General features: G+C 41.6%; 1 protein-coding gene across 1 annotated transcript in view; it reads right to left on the reverse strand.

The window, feature by feature from the left end:
• Positions 1-10,009, reverse strand: part of LOC115469595 (rho GTPase-activating protein 20-like) — a 24,420-nt gene extending 14,411 nt beyond the window's left edge. Inside the window, 1 exon segment of the mRNA XM_030202390.1 lies at positions 9,947-10,009. Coding sequence (XP_030058250.1) covers positions 9,947-10,009 — 63 coding nt within the window.
• Positions 10,010-19,091: the final 9,082 nt, after the last annotated feature.

Raw genomic sequence — 19,091 nt, forward strand, 5'->3', positions numbered from 1 at the left:
ACTCTGAGGTTTTTCTCATTCTTTATCCACTTCTCAAAGCAGCTCACCTGATCTCAGCCATCAGGCATTTCAACCTCAGAACATAAAGAGGAGACTCACATTTCACCTAGTGACACTTACTGTTGCAACACAGCAGGGCCAAGGAGAAATATGATTGATCAAACATAGTTCATACATCATGAAATTTTTATTTTATTTTTTTCAATCTTTTGCTTTTTAAACTTTCACCTCCTTTTTAAATTTCTGTTTCATTTGTAGTTTTTTTTTCAAGATATGTTTACTTTTCATCCTTTATTGTATAATGAAGATCAAAGATTCCTTCTGTTGTGTGCGTGACATCTGTAGAAGTGGAAAATAGAAAATTTGGAAGCTTGACAAAATGTTTAGGTACCTGAGCAAAATTAGTTTTCCTTAAACTTTTTTTTTTTTTTTTTTTTGGCTTTGCTTTTTTTAATTGAAATTCTTTCTTTCCTTATCTTACTAGACCAGTCTGGATTTGACAGTTTATATTCCCTTTAACAGCAGATGGAGGCAGAGACATCAGTATAACAGCTAGGATTCCAGTGTTTCTCTGCCTCCACAGATGGTAGGCAGGGCCGGTTTTTTGTGTATTGTGGCCCCTAAGCTATAACATTTTAGAGCCTCCCCCCCCCCCCCCCCCCCGAAAGTAGGAAGTAAATTTGTGGGGTTAATAGATTCTATGCTTGTGAAAAAGTGTACATAAAATGCTACATTACATACAGGCATTTATTAAAGTAATAGGAGTAGAGGCTGACCACAGACATAGACAGCTCGGGAGATGGTGTCTGGTCCTTTGTGCAAGCAATTAATAAAGTGTTTTCCAAGCACCATCTCCCGAGTTGGCTTTGTCTGTGGTCAGCCTCTACTCCAGTTGGTTTATTTGGATTGTTGTGGAGGTTTCTTCTGTTTGCTGATTTTATTACAGTAATGTGAGGCCCTAAGCCAGTGGTTCCCAAATCCTGATCTTGGAGACACCCCATTCAGTCAGGTTTTCAGGATATCCGCAATGAATATTCGTGAGAGAGATTGAGCAGGGTAGTGCAACTTCACATGTGGTCTCTCAATACAGGCATAGCCCATAAGATCTTCCAAGTGGAACGCCCCTTTGGATCTTTTCTCCACTCATCTCAATAACCGTTCTGCTCCAGCTCAGATCACGCAACAGACTAGTGTCAGATGCCTTTCTCCTTCACAGTCTCTAGTTACCATGAGAGGTTCGATGTTGTCAAAGCCCTTGGTCAAACCTCCTACTAACCCAGTTGATGAGAGCTCCTTTTGAGCCACTTGACTCCTGTCATTTGAAGTATTTGACCTGGAAAGTCGTATTTTTTGGTGGTAGTCACTTCAACTTGCAGAGTTGGTTAGCTTCAGGCCCTAGTTGCTGATCCACCTTACACAAAGTTTCTTCACACACACCCTAAATTCCTTCCTAAAATAGTGGAGTTCCATTTTAACCATTCAATTGTTCTTAGATTGTAAGCTCTTTGAGCAGGGACTGTCTTTCTTCTATGTTTGTGCAGCGCTGCGTATGCCTTGTAGCGCTATAGAAATGCTAAATAGTAGTAGTAGTAGTAGTTCTGCCAACAGTTTTCCCAAAGCTGCATGCCCATCCTGGTGAAAGTGTACTGCATGCTTTTAGATGGCAAGCAAGCCTTAGCCTTTTATCTGGAGCGGACTAAAATTCACCCAGCTTTGTTTCTTTTGACCCAAACAGAATGGAGGTAGCCATCGGCAAAAACATTCCAATTGGCTAGCAGATTACATCTCCTTCGCTTTTACCCAGGCTGGGCTGACTCTAGAGGATCATGTCAAGGTCATAATGTCAGCTATGGCTATGTCGGTAGCCCACTTGAGGTCAGCCTCCATTTGAGGAGACTTGCAAGGCTGCAATATTGTCTCCAGTCCAACCATTCACATCTCACTACTGCCATGAGCAGGATACTCAGTGTGGCAGTTAGTTTGGTCAGATAGTACTGCAGAATTTGTTTGGTGTCTAGAATCCAACTCCACCCTCTTAAGCCCAGTTTTCTTCTATTCCAGGCTGCACCTCCACAACTAGATTGAATATAAGGCCTCAACGTTTTTGAGTACCTATTGGCCTAACATTGTTGCTTTCAGTGAGCCTGGTAACTAGGGATACCCAGATGTGAGAATACCGACCGTCTGCTGCCTTCAGAAAAGCAAAGTTACTTACCTATAGCAGGTGTTCGCCGAGGACAGCTTGCTGAGTATTCTCACATACCCTCCCACCTTCCTAGGAGTTGTATTTCTTTAGCTATGTTTACTGAGGAACCTGCACTCGTGGATGTAGTGGGACACTGCTAGAAATTTCTAGTAGCTATAAATGCTGGGTATCATCTGCACTGGGGTCTGTTGGATGACATCACCCATATGTGAGAATACTCTGCTTGTTCTCTGAGAATACCTGCTACAGGTATTCTGCATCATGGGTGACACTTTGCATATTGTAAACTCAGTTGTGTCAACTCAGCTATATTTAAAGATCCTTCAAGAGGCCATGTCTCATAATTTAAACCTGATGACAAGTCTTCTATAAAGACACCATCTCGATACATATCAGATCATGCAAAATATTCTAAAATTCTAACTAATGTTATGACAAACCAAATTAAATTTTTGATATCTCCTCACTAAGGCCAACACACAATCCCCTCCACTGCAAATCATTGTACACAAGCATTTTTTTTTCCAAAAACACTTGGTGCTGTTGTTAAGTTCTAACTCAAAGGACTGTGAAAAGGCAGCAGTATAAATAATACACTGGGCTCTAAAACACTAATACCCATCTTGTGAGAAACAGAACAAATGGGACTGCTTCAAGGTCTCTATACAGAAACTACTGCTTGCTGAATAGCACACCTTATTCACACACGCAAAACACAGACAGACTCTCAAGGGGGCCCACAGGTCAGTAATAGAGAGATGAAGTCAAGAAAACTGAACTGGAGACCTCTAGAAGTCAGACTCCCTCACCCTTTTTTTCTGTTCTCACATCTTTTACCCCTGTTTTTACTTTCCTTTTTTTGTGTGATAGTTTTTTTTTCCTGTTATTGATGGAGTTTTTCTTAATTGGTATATGTAACCGCTCTGTTCTGCTGCCTGTCAGGGCGGTATAGTAATTGCATTAAACTATAAATTATATTAAATCAATAATATGACTCTAACTTGCTGTAGAGAAAACTCTTATTTTTAAGGTAGAGCAAGTATATTAACTCCACTTGAACTGATCATTCAGCTTGATGGAGGACTTCAGATACTTGGCTTACTGTTGTATATTTTTAGCTGTAAATGCCAGGCAAGCTTCTTCACCCTATTGATTTATCTTTTAAAGTAGTTTTTGATAAGTTTTTAAAAATATTTTGTAACTTTTAATCTTTTTTTCTATATAGTTTATTAAAAATATGTATAAATGTCTTCCCTTTCAGGAATGCTATAGCTTAAGGATACTGAAGGAATTGGAGGACGAATAGCTTGACATGTTATGCTAAGGGATGGCAGTTTGACTCCTGAAGAAGCAAGCCGTAAAACTGAGGCGCTCTGTAGAGCAAACCGAAGCAAGCCATACCCATTTAAAAATAAGTGTCCTTAAGTTATAGCTCAGACATCAGCGCGTGGCTTGGGCAAGCCTTCCTGCATCAGCCCCCTATTTATTTATTTATTATTTATTTATTGCATTTGTATCCCACATTTTCCCACCTATTTGCGGGTTCAGTGTGGCTTACAATACATTGTGAGTCATGGAATTACATTGATTACAATATGGTTATGGTTATATTGAGAAGAGTTATGGGAAGACAGTCGAAGTCAAACATATTTTGGGAAAACAAGTCAAAGTCAAACATAGTTTGGGAATGGAACAGTAGAATGTAACAATGGGGAAGTGATCGGCGATAGAACAATGGCGAGAGAACATTAGGGTATAACAGTTCCATCTGTGGGTAGAGTTTTAAGTGTGGTGAGAATAGGGAAGAGAGATCAGAAGAGAGTGTATTGCCCTATCTCTGTTAGTGCGTAAGGACTTCATATGTTTTGATTCTTGCCATAGCTTTTCTCGAAGAGGTGAGTTTTCAATAGTTTGCAGAAGTGGGTTAATTCATAAGTCATTTTCAGGTTGCGTGGTAGTGTATTCCAGAATTTTGTGCTTGTGTAAGAGAAGGTTGAGGCATGCAGTGCTTTGTATTTTATGTCTTTGCACTTAGGGAAGTGGAGATTGAGGAAAGTTCGGGATGATCTTTTGGCATTTCTGGGTGGCAGGTCTATTAAGTCAGGCTTAGCCCTTTATTCCTTCAAGGTTTAAGTGGCGGCTCTCGTTTTAGAGGTAGCCTTGATGGACTCTGGCTGCGCAGCTGGATGTTAGTCCTTTTTTTCTGTCGGTGGTCAAGCAAATTTGGACCCCATTGTAAGGGATTGGGTCTCTTTATGATCTGTTTGGTTCTGTGGTCACTTTATGAGCCGCTTTTTGCATCTGTGAAGCATATTTCACTGAAGGATTTGTGTTGAAAGCTGTCTTGTTAGTAGCCATCTGTTTAGCCAGGAGAGTATCCAAATTGCAAGCCTTTTTCTGCAGAGAGAGCCCTATCTTTCCTTTTCGGCTGACTGTCTTATCAGGATGGTACCATCTTTTCTTCCAAAGTGTGTGTGTCTCTCTCTCTCTCTTCTCCCCCCCCCCCCCCCCCCCCCCCCCCCCCAATAACTGGTAACTGAAGTAGGATTAATTAAATATAACTGATCACAGGGTCTCAGTAGAGAGGGCATTCTCAACTGCATTCCTGATCAGGCTTTGCTGCCACAAAACTGGGTTCATGGCTTTAACATAGGCTTCCAGTTAGACAATTGCATTATTACAGAGTATTTATTTCATTGTGGTATTAACCTCCAATATAAGCTGTTTAATTTGCTTCCCCATGGCAAGTGTAATTGAAATATTCAGAGTTTCTTCAGCAAAATTGCATCTAGTTTCAGTGGAATATAGTGACCAGCAGAGGTCAGCAGCAGCACAGCTCAAATTTCTCCAAGTTCTTTTAGCAGTCACCTGTGTTTGTTACGTTTGAAATGTAAACTCTTTCCATTTAAACTGTGGTGCATATTATGGGCAGTGCTCTTGATTTTCTCCGGCAGATCGAGGTACATTCTGTGATAAAAGGTTTGAAAATTTTACTGCCCAGCTTTTGAATTCTGTTTTTGAATGTGGTTATATTAACTTAATATGCCCAAAATGTTACATTATTGAAAAAAGGTTTTATGTACAACCTAGGATTGTGTTTTTAGTGCAATTTATACTGAAAACATGAGGCGATACTATCTAAACTCTAATAAGAGAAAAAGGTAAACCAATTTAATAAATTAAGAGAAAAGGTTCTATTTTTGATTATTCAACAAAAAGGTTAAACAGTAGTTTTCCTTATGTGAAAAAGTATGTGAGCCCATCGCTCTGCAACTGGTTGCACCTTCTTGAGCTGCAGTAAGCCTGTTCCTCTATTAGATCCTATATCACACTTGAGTTGTGTGGCCCATTCTTCCATACAAATACTTCCAATTTTGTGGCATGTGGAGGCTCATTTTCAAAGAACATAGACTTACAAAGTTATATAGGGGTTCATTTTCTTTTTTTTTCAATTTTTTATATACAGTTTTATACAATTAACACCAATAGCAACAGGTCAAATTTCACAGTTGATTAATACAACTTTGGTATTCTTACTTCGTTGTAACTATAAACAATGATTGCTAAGCAAGATATAAACCCCATCTACCCTCCCTCCCTATTCCCCCTGCCCCTTAGAGTGTCTGTGTAATTGGTTCTATATGTTCACACTTGTAGATAGCCAGGTGTTAAAGAGGTCCCATATCTTCATGTGGTGTGCCAATTGTCCTTTGCGCATTGCGGTGAGTTTAGACATCAACTGGATGTAATTCAGTTTTTCCAGCACAGCTGGCAGGTCTGGTAGCTGAGGTTTCTTCCAGGCTGCCGCCAATACCAGCTTGCCCACTACAAACACCTGTGTGGCAAACTGGTGCACATGCTTTTTGACTGCTGGCGGTCTAAAATGTAGAAGACAATAGTCCATTTTCATCTGATATTGAATGGTTGTCACTGATTTTACAAAGTCCAATACCCTTTTCCAGTATCAAGCTGCATGAGTACAGGACCACCAAATATGATACATATCCCCCTCCATCCCGCAGTCCCTCCAACATAGGGCTGAACCCGAGTTATACATTTTAACCAGGCGGCTGGGAGTGTAGTACCAGCTATACAAGATTTTGTGCCCGTTTTCTACCATAGCGCTGGATACTGAGACTCTAAGCAATGATCGGAAGGCCAATGCCCATTGCGTTAGGTCATATGAGGCCCCAAGTGCAGTTTCCCATCTATGCGTATAGTGCTACCGGATAGGTACGGGCTAGTAGCGCTTTATAGAGCCTGGAAACACCCCTCTCCCTCCTCCTCCCGTCAATCCTTTTTCCAATTGTGTTTCTTCCAGACTGAGTTCCTCCGCCGCTCTACGGCTAATAAAATCTTTTGCCTGGCAGTTGGAATGCTTGCAGCGGGGAAAGTTTATGTTCCTGGCAAAGTGTTTGGAATGATGGTGTCTGGCCTTGTTCATGCATTTGTCCCAGCTCACAGAGGCCCATGTTCTCCCATTCCTTGTATGCTGTGTCTATTCTACCCGGGCCAAAATGTGGGGCAAATCTTAAGTATGTGTGCTTAAAGTATATTCGCTCCGGGAAAAATTGCTCCCTAATCTTACACCAAATAGTGAGTGGCCACTGGATAATTGAAGGGCTCTTTTTAGTTATTTCCTTAAGCTTATGTATCGGTAGCCAGGGTATTGCCCGAGTGGGTATGGATCTAGCCAGCTCTGCTCTATACAGGTCCAAATTTTCCCTGTTTCTGTAGCCAAATTGCCAAAATGCGCAGGTGAGCTGCGTAGTAATAGTTGCGAAAGAAGGGCACCCCCATGCCCCCTCTGTCTCTAAACTGATACATTGTCTCCCGCCGTACCCGTGGTGGTCTCTTCCTCCAAATAAAGGAGAATACTCTACCCTGTAGACCCCGAAGAAGGAGTCCGGAATAGATATTGGGAGGGCCATAAATAGGTACAGAGCTTTGGAAGAACTACCATTTTTAAAGCATTAATCCTACCTATCCAGGATAAATTCAAGCCTTCCCAACGCTCTAGCTCCTGGAACAAGTCCTGCACTTTATTAGGGAAGTTATTATTAAAGATATCTTCCAGGCGGCGTGGTATGTTAACCCCTAGATATAATGTACTTGCTGACCCATCTATATGGAAACTGCTCTTTCACAATTTTAGGTTGGTACTATTTAAGTTCACGTCAAGAGCTTCTGACTTCTCAAAATTGATTTTAAATCCGGAGACAGCCCCATATGTCTTTATTTCATCCCCTATGGCCGGGAAAGCTGTTACAGGATCTTTTATGGTAAGCAAGATGTCATCTGCAAATAATATCTTAGTTTCAAATCCCCCCCCCCCCCCCCTTCAGGCCCTTGATGTCTGGGTTGGCTCTGATTTTAGTCGCCAAAGGCTCCATCACCAGGGCAAACAGCAATGGGGATAGCGCGCATCCCTGCCTAGTGCCTCTATGGATCTGGAAAGGTCGAGTTAAAGTCCATTAATGCGAACAGTTGCCTCTGGGGTCTTATATAAGGTGTAGCCATTCTGCAAATTTCCCCCCTATGCCCACTTTCTTCAAGACCGCGAAGAGGAATGGCCAACTGACCCGATCAAAGGCCTTCTCCGCGTCAAGCGACAGTATACATAGGGGTGTTTTGGTGATTTGTGCCCCCTGCAATATTTGCAAGGTTCGCCGTATGTTATCAAATGTTTGGCGGTGTTGCACAAACCCTGCCTGATCTTCATGTATAAGTAAAGGAAGATATTCCTGCAGTCTGATGGCCATGATCTTAGAGAATATTTTATAGTCTACTCCGAGCAGAGAGATCGGTCTATATGAACTACATAGTTGGGGATCTTTTCCTGGTTTTGGCAGAACTGTAATTGTGGCCAAATTCCAGGATATAGGGGTTCATTTTCAAAGTGCTTAGACTTACAAAGTTCCATAGGTTACTATGCAACTTTGTAAGTCTAAGTGCTTTGAAAATATGCCTCATAGGCTACTATGAGGTGTATTTTCAAAGCAGTTAGACTTGCAACGTTCTATATTAAACTCATGGAACTTTGAAGTCAAGTGCTTTGAAAATGGGAATACTTTTAGAACAAATAGGAGTAAGTATTTTTTCATTCAATGATTAGTTGAGCTCTGGAACTCGTTGCCAGAGGATATGGGTAATGGTGGTTAGCTTATCTGGGTTTCAAAAAGGTTTGGACAAGTTCCTGGAGGAAAAGTCCATAGTCTGTTATTGTGGCAGACATGGAGAAGCCACTGCTTGCCCTGGAATTGGTAGCATGGAATGTTGCTATTTGGATTTCTGCCAGGTACTTGTGACCTGGATTGGCGGATGGACCATTGGTCTTACCCAGTATTAGCTATTCTTATGTTGTGCAATTGAACAGTAACTAGTAGATTTTGGGGTTTAACTCTGAAGCTGCTTTTGAGGTCAAAACAAGTTGGAAAAGGCCATGCTAGGAACATCCCCAAATACCTCCCCCTCCCCTTTTTTTTGGGCATCGACTGGTCTGGGCCCTGCCATTCAACCGGATATTCCCTCTTCTCTGGTAACTGGAGGGAGTGGCTCTGCCTGTCTTCTGACATTACAGCTCCTGGCTCTAATGATTTGGGTGAAGTTTTATCTTGCCTACAGAACATTAGAAAAAAAATTTCTGTTCTATCAAATTCATCCACAGAGAATTTGTAGTACCTGCAAATGAATTTGCATATAACCAAGGATCTGCTAAAAGGCAGGTTTTCTTATAAAAACATTCTAGAAAAAACCCTTCTCATACTTAATTTTGAATCTACCTAAAGAAAACGTTGTGGGCGTGATGGGAGCCAAATCTGCAATATTTTATTTATATTATGTACATCTAGCTTCCTCCCAGCTTGCTATGGGTTGACTCCCAAATCACCCTGATCCACTCAGGGCCTCTGCTCCTATTGCACAGCACTCCCACCAGATGCCTACCAGGTGCTGATGAGGTCTTGCAGTCCATTTGCATATTCCTACCAGGTGGTGTGCATCAAGACACCTTTATTTCCACAGGGGTATTTTTTTGCCCCCTATTTCAAACAGCTCCACTACACTTTTTCTTCTTGATACTGACATTTTCCTATCTCAACCCCTGCATACCTCGGGACCGTATTGCTCACTTCCTGTTTTCATCACATCACCATCCCTTTTGCCTCCTACCTTCTCAGCTCTCAAGATTCAACATTTCTTTTTTCCTTTTAGACAGAATGGAGATGATTGAATGAATGCATCTTGTCTTCATAGCTGTTGCCATGCCTCTCCTACTCTTCTCCATACTCTCTTGCTCCTCCTTTGTGCTGAGAATATCAATCCCAATCCTGGTCCTCCAAATCACTTTTCACCCTGCCTTTGCAGGTCACAATGTCTCCAGTATTAGTTCTGTTCTCTTTTTCCCCTTCTCTGCCTTTCCATGTGCCCTGTGGAATGTCTGCTCTGTCTCTAATAAGCTTGTCTACATCCATGACCTTGATCTCATACTCTCCATCTGCATGCTTTAATGGAGACTTGCCTTTGCCTTGTAGACCCTGCTTCAGTTACTGCCTGTATCATGGAGGCTACCTTTTTCTCCTTACACCTTGCCCAGTTGGCTACAGAGGTGGTATCGGGCTGGTACTCTCACCTTCTTGTAGATTCAACCTCTTTCCAGCTCAGTCACTCAACTACCTCGCCGGGTAACGGTCCTTTATCGACCCCCCCCCTGGTAAGTCCCTTTCTTCTTTTCTCACTCACTTTGACTCCTTCTTTTTCTTTCTTTCTTTCTTTCCTTCTTTCTCGAACTTCTCCTTCCGTCATGCTTAGGGATTTAACATTAATTCGTTCTAATGGTCCCTCTGATTCTTAGGCCTCTGAGTTTCTTACTTTTAACATCCTCATTCAATTTTCAGTTGTGCTCTACTACCTCTACTCACCATAATGACTATTGCCTTGATCCTGTCGTCTCCAACTGCTCACTCTCCAGTTTCTCCACCTCATTTCTTCCCCTCTGACCATTATCTGATAACTTTCATGCTTAATTCCCCCCAACCCCACCAATCTCCCCAATACATTAGGAATCTTCAGGCTATTGACCCTTTCACTCTCTCCATCACTGTTTCATCTGTTTTCTCATCCACTGTTATGCAAGTCTGTCAATGAGGCTGTCTCTATAATACTAGTCACTCCTCCCATTCTCCATTCTATAAGGTGTATCAAACCCCCTTGGCTGAGCTGCAGAATCTGCTACATATGTTCTGTTCCTGATCTGTTGAACACCTTTGGCTAACATCCCATGCTAATTTCATACATTTTCAAATTTTTGCTGACCTCCTTTCACTTGTCAAACAAAGCTACTGCATCCATTTGACAAACTCTTGGCTCCAACCCTCACCATCTCTTTGAGGAGAATGTTCAGGGTGGAAAGTACCTTCACCTCCACCACTCAATATGGCCAAAACTGAGCTGCTTATCTTCTCCCTACCGCCCTCTAGCCACCTCTCCTTTCTCCCATCTTCTGTTGCTGTGGATAACACTCTCAGCCCCTGTCATCAGCTCCTAGCCTTGTCTCTCTCTCTCTCTCCTCTCTTCTCTCTCTCTCCTCTCTCTCCCCCCCCCCCCAAAAAAAACATCTCTCGCTCTCTCTCCCCCCCCCCGCAACTTAGTCTCTGTTAACATTAACCTTCTCTTCCACTGCCAACTCTAAATTCCATTCCTTTCATCTTGCTGCATCATACGTCTACAATAAACTTCCTGAGTCAGTACGTCAAGTTCTCTCTGGCCAATTAGAGGTCCTTAGGACTGAGTTTCCCTTTGTATGGGCGAAAAAGGCTATTAAATTTGGGCATACAGATAACCCCACAACTAGAGGGGCTATATGCAGCTAACTTCCCCCCAGAAAGCAGAAGAACTTTTTCAGGAGTTAGACAGATGGGAAGGACTTAATATATCTTGGCAGGGGCGCATACATGCTATCAAAATGATGTTGCTTCCGAAATTGCTGTACTTATTTATGGCAATTCCGATCCCAATTCCCGCAAGTTTTTTTACAAAGCTTAATCGCAAAATGTTTGCATATATCTGGAGGAAACGCCCACCACGAGTAAGGCGATCTATGATGTTTCAAACATGGGAGAGAGGAGGTATGGGAGTCCCTAACTTCTACCTATATTACCAAGCAGCCCAGATTCGGGTCTTGGCAGAGTGGTCACCTGGGGCATCTAAGAAATGGCTTCATTGGGAAAGAGCATGGCTGGGCAGGCGAGAAATAGAAGATATTTTGTGGATACCAAAGAGGAACTGGTGCCCATAATAAGAGCAATGCCTATTGGATTGAGACATCCTTTATGGACTTGGTATCAATTGAGGAGACGTCTGTTTCCGGAAAGAGTGTATTATCGGCAAACAGCAATACGTTGGGCAAAAGGGTTTTCATTGGGGAGATCGGAGAAGATTTTTGACAAATGGGCCCAAGCAGGGTTGCGCACACTAGGGCAAACATGGAAAGATGGAGAAATGATTGGCTTTGCAGACCTCCAGGAGGAATATGGTCGGATAGAGAGAGATCTTACCTATTATTGCAATCTGCGTAGCTTCCTTAAGAAGAAAGCGCAGGATGAATTAGACCTAGCTGAAACAGATCTGGAACTTGCGATCATTAGAGGAGGAGGCAAAGGAGGGATAACACGTATATACCTGGCTTTGCTGGGACAGACTGATCCTCAGGTACTATATCAAAAGAGATGGGAAGAGATACTACAGACTACCTATTCCACAATGGTTTGGAAGAGTAATTATAAATATTTACTTAAGTCATCCATAGCACAAACGGTGAATGAAAATGGTTTTAAGATGTTTTATGGGTGGTATTACACACCCGACTACAAAAGATGTTCCCGGAAACATCAGGTCAATGTTGGCGGGAGTGTGGCCATAGAGGCACATTCTTTCACATTTGGTGGTCATGTGGGAAAATAAAAGAATACTGGAAAGAGATATTGCAGCTGGTTGATACAGTTATACAAAGACAATACCCATGGAAGGCAGAACACTGCCTTCTGCATTTTAAACCAGCTGAGATATCTGGCTGGCAACACAGACTGGCGACTCAATATTTTGTGGCAGCAAGGCTTGGACTAGCCCGGGCATGGAAGCAGGTGCAACCACCAACATTACAAATAGCAACTGGGAGAGTTGAACACTTATACCAAATGTCAAAGTTGACAGCCATGCGAAGAGGGTCCATGCGGATTTTCAACAAATATGGACACTTTATGAACAGTATAAAGAACAATCAACACACCACTGGGATAGGGAGGGAGGGGAGGGAAGGTTAAAGTTGGAGATAAATAAGCTTGATGTAGAAGAAATATGTTACTGAGCAGCCCGATTGTTGGTTATTTTGTATTTGAGCAATCTTTAATAAAATATATATTAAAAAAAAAAAAAAAAAGTTCTCTCTGGCCGTATTCCAATCTAGTCTTAAAGCCACCTTTTGAGGCCACTTTTAACCTCCTAGTCACCTGTTCAGTACCCATGTCTGTATATAGTGATGGGCTTGGAGTGACACAGAGCAGGATGGAATCATCCAATCCACTGGTTCGGATATTGGGAACCAGTGTGGATAGCCATGCTGCACTGAGCAAGAAGCCGGGCGTTAAACTAATTCCTTCTAAATTAACAGTGTCTGTTGTGAGGTCTTAAGATAGTTTTGGGAGTGTATCCAGACCTGGTGTAAGGAACCCCTCTGAGTTTGGACTTATGGTTGGGAATGAAGGAGAGTTATGGGGGGGGGGGGAGTGGGGATAATATATGAAAAACAGAATTTATTTATTTGGATTTTGCTCACACCTTTTTCAGTAGTAGCTCAAGGTGAGTTACATTCAGGTACACTGAATATTTCACTGTCCCAGGAGGGCTCACAATCTAAGTTTGTACCTGAGGCAATGGAGGGTTAGTGACTTGCCCAAGATCACAATGAGCAGTAGTGGGATTTGAACCAGCCACCTCTGGATTGCAAGACTGGTGCTCTAACCACTAGGCCACTCCTCCACAATGTTCAGTTGTCTATTTGAAGCTGTTACTGTTATTTGTTGTCCAATAAATATAACAAAAAAATCAACCTGAAAGCTGAATTATTCAAAATGTTATTCAGTTGGAGTCTTAAAATATTCTCTAGTGAACTGTTTTGGCACCCATATGAGGAATTTGGAAGTGTAATAGTATATCTATACAAAGAATGGAGCTGTCTTTCAGTTTGCCACTTACTACTTATGATCTGTTACCATTTCCATATGCTACAGCAGACTTTCGACAGAATAAGTACCTGCATGGAGCATAGTCATCTGACGTAATATCATGTGCCAAACTTCCACCTTGTGTTTACATGACTAAGGAGTCCTTTTAGTAAGCTGCGGTGAAAAGTGGTTTGTGGTAGTGTGGGTGCATGGTTTTGGCTCTCGCTGGGCCATTTTTTACTGTGGTTGGGGGGAAAAAGTCTTTTTTATTGGGAGCAGTAAATGGCTGTGTGCTAACATTAAAAGTAGTGCATGGCTATTTACTGCCTGAGCCCTTTTCCGCCACCCATTGACCTAGCGGTAAGGGCTAATGTGCTACACGCGTGGAACTCGTACAGCACACACCGGTGTGGCCGCGCTGCTGATTACCACCAGGAACACGCCCTATGGTAGAAAAATAGAAAAATATTTTCTACTGTGGGAAACAGCATGCGCCGACTTCGAAATTACTGCTGGGTGGGTGCACAAAGACTTATTGGATGTAAATTTCTTTTAATTGTTTTTCTATAAAATAATTGGCCATTTTTTTATCAGTTCCCTTTTCTAAACTGGAGATCTGTTCTAATTATCATGTTCATGTTTTGGTGGAATGTACTGAAATTTTTATTTTATCTATTTTATCCAGTTCAGATGATAAAGTAACTGTGCATTTTATAAATCGTGATGGGGATAGACTTACTGCTGAGGAAAAGTTGGTGAGAGCCTGCTAGATGTAGTTGTTAACAAAAATCTGGACATTGATGGATTCGGTAAGTGTATAAAGCTTTATACTTCTTCTAAAAGTGAAGTATTTTCTTCAAATTCACAGTAAGGCCTTTAAACTTTTCTGCTTTCAGTGCAACAATTCCACAATAAAAGAACCATGGATTTCAAAGTACAAACAGAACATTGTATTTAAAAATGTTTAATCTGGAACACTGATTTTTTTTGTTGTCAACTTTTTATTGTATTATCGTAATAGCAGACCGTTATACAACACACCAAAATTAGTACATATACATCACAGTCAACTAAGTAAACATCAACAACATTTTTGTACTATTTCCCCCCCCCCCTTTTTCCCCCTCCCCTCCCCTCCCCATTCCTCCCCTCCAATAAGCTGACATATTATTGTGAAATTATTGACAAAGAAAAAGAATAACATCATTTACATAATAAAGTATAATACTATCAGCCTCCATTGTCTTATGTGTTTTCATTTGTTATCCTTTGGTCTCAGCTGTATAATATAACCAATATCACATCTTGATCAAAGATCCCCCTCCCCCCCTATTAACCTATAAATGAGTCTTCTGTTATCACAATTGATACCCAAGAATATTACAGAGTGTTAAGAATTCGACTTCTCCCTCTGTGAGTCATCCCATCCAAATAACACCCCCAAATTTTAGAAAGCGCTCTTTTCACTTGTATGTCCCTTTTGCCTCTCTCGCTTCCCAAGTAAGCAATTGGTGTACCTGGTTCTGGAACACTGATTTTTATCCAATAGAAACCTTTTACTGTGAAGCTTGCAGAATCACTGGGAGCTGGGAAAATAGAGCTGTTCATAAGATTGTCTCCGAGTGGTAGTAATTCACTTTAAAACAGAACAGATTGAATCGCGTATCAATGCAGTGTCTGTATAATTAAATTGTAACTCATGGCAAACATACATAAATGGATTAGTGGTGTCCCAATTTTATTACGAGCTTAATAATTCATGAAAAATATGGAAAGATCAGCATATGCTGGCACAATTTAAATTGACTGGAGCAGCAAATTAAAGCTGAGAGGGGTGGCGGCAGCATTAACAATAGATCAGAGCATAGGCAAGAAGAGACAGGGACAACAGTGGCAGATCAGGACCTGGGGAGAGGAAGAGGGGAAGAGCCGGCAGCAGTAGCAGATTGATTGAGTGCTGGGGAGGCGGTTTGTTCGTTGGTAAGCCACAAATCTACTATAAGAAAATGCACCTCCAACGTTCTGAAGTTGACTCCGTGGCTTCAGTGAAGGGTTCGTAACATTCGTCTGTCACATCTCTCTCTGCCCCGCCCTCGCGTCAAAACGTGATGACATCGAGGGCGGAACAGTGAGAGTGAAGGCAACGCTGCACAGTTGACAGGCATCGGTACGCGACATCGAGGGACCTAGGGAAGTGTATGGGAAGAAGGGAGGAGCGTCAGCAGAAGGGTCATTTTGTGTAGTTGCCAGGCAACGGTACGCGACATTGAGGGACCTTTCAGAGGGAAATGTATGGGAAGAAGGGAGGAGCATCAGGAGAAGGGATCATTCATTTTGTGTGCAGCACGCAGGAGAGGAACATCGCTGGAATGACAACACATTGGCTGCTTTAATTTTCTGTATTTCCAGTGTGGTAATATTTTCCTCTATTTGCAGTGTGGTAAGAGAGAGGGAGGGGATGACCCTGGAACTTGGAGGGAGGGAGGGGGGACGACTCTGGAACTCGGAGGGAGGGGTGGAACCCTGGCACACACTCATTCTCACACACACACTCTCTCACAGACACAGTCACACCCAGTCTCACTCTCGCTCTGTCACACACACAAACTCGCACATTCATTCTCTCTCACACAGTCACTGTCACACACACTCTCTCAAACATACACACTCTGAGGAAAACCTTGCTAGCGCCCGTTTCATTTCTTTGGGAAACGGGCCTTTTTTACTAGTAGTAAAAGAAAATGTGAAAAATACCTGTCCTTTGACAAAATTACTAAAAGGAAAATGCAGTATAGTCAGGTCACTGTATTGGCTTGGTGGTTATGTTCCTCATCACTATGTGAAGGGACCCCAATAGAGTTTCCAGCTCAGGTCTTTCACTTTCCAGGTCATCTGTGGCTGGGGATGCAGTGGAGGCAGCAGTTGCATCCCCTGGAATGGAGGAGGGAGCCATATTCGTTGCACAGGAGTGACAAGTGTCGCTGCAGTGACTGGACAAAAGTAAGCTGGGATTGGATTTAGAAAAATTGAAAGGAGAAAAACTCCTTGGATAGTTGAAGATATTACTACTTATTTCTATAGCGCTACTAGATGTGAGCAGCGCTGTACACTTGAACATGAAGAAACAGTCCCTGCTCGACAGAGCTTACAATCTAATTAGGACAGACAAACAGGACACATAAAAGATAAGGGAATATTAAAGTGAGGATGATAAAATAAGAGTTTTGAACAAGTGAATAAGGGTTAGGAGTTAAAAGCAGCATCAAAAAGGTGGGCTTTTAGCTTAGATTTGAAGACGGCCAGAGATGGAGCTTGACATACCGGCTCAGGAAGTCTATTCCAGGCATATGGTGCAGCAAGATAAAAGGAATCTGGAGATAAGACAAATAAAGATAAGACTCATGGTACCAGATTAAAGTCCTGGTTCCTATTGTATGCTCAAAAGGAGCAATGTCAAAATGAAATTGGGTCACCAAATTAAAGGTTCCCTTATGTTTTAACATTTGATGCAGGTTTTAGATTATTTCATAAATTAAATGTCAATATATGAAACATTTCAGATTTTTAAAAAACAAGCCAGGATTCTATCATTTGCATGCTTCTTTCTAGAGGTTTGATGGTAATCAATAGAAATAAAACATGGAAAAGAAAATAATAAGATACCCATTTTTTATTGGACGTAACTTAGTTTCAACAATTTTTATTGATGATACATCTCATAAAACACTCGCCTATTCCAATATGCAGTTCAACGATACTTTGGAACAAAGCCTTCCATGTGCAAGTCAATCAATGGTTGGATCATCACATATTTCCAAGCATTAACCCCCCCCCCCCTTTCCCCCCCACCCCTCCCGCCCTTACCTCACAACTATATATTAACAGTATTTTAACAGTGTTTATTATATCATGGCTATAATCGTATGCCTCCTATGCCATAGAACTCCCTCCCCCGAACAAAACAACTTTATTGGACATAACTTAATATATTTCTTGATTAGCTTTCAAAGGTTGCCCTTCTTCGTCAATTCGGAAATAAGCAAATGTTGGTAGATGACAGTATATATGAGCAAAACATCAAAGCATTTCAGTGACAGTCTAACAGGATGGGGGTGGATAGGTGAGAGTCAGGGAGACAGGAGAGCAATACAATTTTATGCTTTGTAATGGGCTAGAAACCCCAGATCTTTAAGTCCTGTCTGGTGGGTGTCAAAATATTTAAACATTTTGACTTCAAAGGTCTTACGTTCCTGTATTGTTTAAAGTTCCCTTTCAGGATCCTTACCATGAAATCACTGGTACATTGTTCTGGTTTTGTAAAGTGCTGTCCCACAGGCGTGACGTCTTTGTTTGTACTGGCATTTTTCATATGATATCTATGTAAATTAAATCTCTTCTTTAGCATCTGACTTGTTTCTCCAATGTAGCAGCCATCATCACACTTTTATGCTGAATGATATATACCACATTGGAAGATGAACATGTGAAAGATTCCCTAATGTTGAATATTAAGTTTGATGAAAGAACATACCTTTACTTAGAAGTTGGCACACAGTAATGGAGGATTAGTTGCATACATTTTATAGCATATTTTAGAACATGAATATTGTATGATGCATTCTAAATATGCTTTTTATGGTTAGCAATATCGAGCTTCATTTGCTAGGCAGCATTTCAATGCAAGTTGGACAAGATGGAAAGCTTATTGAAATCTTGCAAAAGACCAGCAGAATACTTCTGTTGAGAACAGTTTGAAAGAATGTTTGTGAGACTGGTACTGCTGCATCTGTTCCTGAATTTAAAGTATGTATCTTCATGGAAAGCAATTTTGTACAAAAGGATCTGAAAGAAAAATGTTGATTTCATTCCCTATTTCTCATTTGCTGTGATTTCTGCTAATAGCCGTGTTGAATGTATAAATCCACCTGACCTAACAAAGAACAGTGCTGAGAAATAGGTTAGCATCATCCAAGCAGAATTTCAGGTTTACGTGTTTGGTTGGCTCACAGTTTGTCACAGAGACATGGATGTAGCATACATCACTTCATTCAGAAATTGTCACATTCGTTTTGAGTGGTTTTGTGAAATTTTCTGATACTTTTGCAGGTTATGCCAGATGTAGAGTCTCTGTAGAATGCATGGATTATGCGCCAAACTGTCCTAATTATACATTAGGATTGTCTTCCAATAGAAATGTAGAATAGTGGGCCAATCATCCTGCAGCTAGAAGCATAGCTTGCAGTGTAAATTTTGGCAGAACATTTTGTACTTTTTGGCCAGTCTGGAGGGTGATTCAGGGATGGAAACAGATTTGAAGTGCAGGCTGCATTTGTCTCAGGAAGACCAGGTTAGTGTGATGGTTTTGTATTGGGAGGGGTATTCCAGTCGTGAGATTGCTACAAGGGTTCGATATAGTCTGGGTACAGCCTTTATAATTGTAAAAGAGCATGGGGAGACTGGTAGCTTGAAGGATAAGTGTCTATATGGGTGTTCTAAGAGGTTGACAAAGGATCATGTGTTGCTCAGGATGTCCTTGAGTAACAGGAAGCTCACCTCTTCTCAAAGAATGGAGGGAGAGGATACTTGGTTGGTGTTTGCACTTCAGCTCTGAGGAGATAATGCTTGGAATTTGGACTGGGAGATTGGAGAGCAAGGACCAAGCCACT

Source organism: Microcaecilia unicolor, chromosome 4, assembly GCF_901765095.1.
Source record: "Microcaecilia unicolor chromosome 4, aMicUni1.1, whole genome shotgun sequence".
NCBI classification, from domain to species: Eukaryota; Metazoa; Chordata; class Amphibia; order Gymnophiona; family Siphonopidae; genus Microcaecilia; species Microcaecilia unicolor.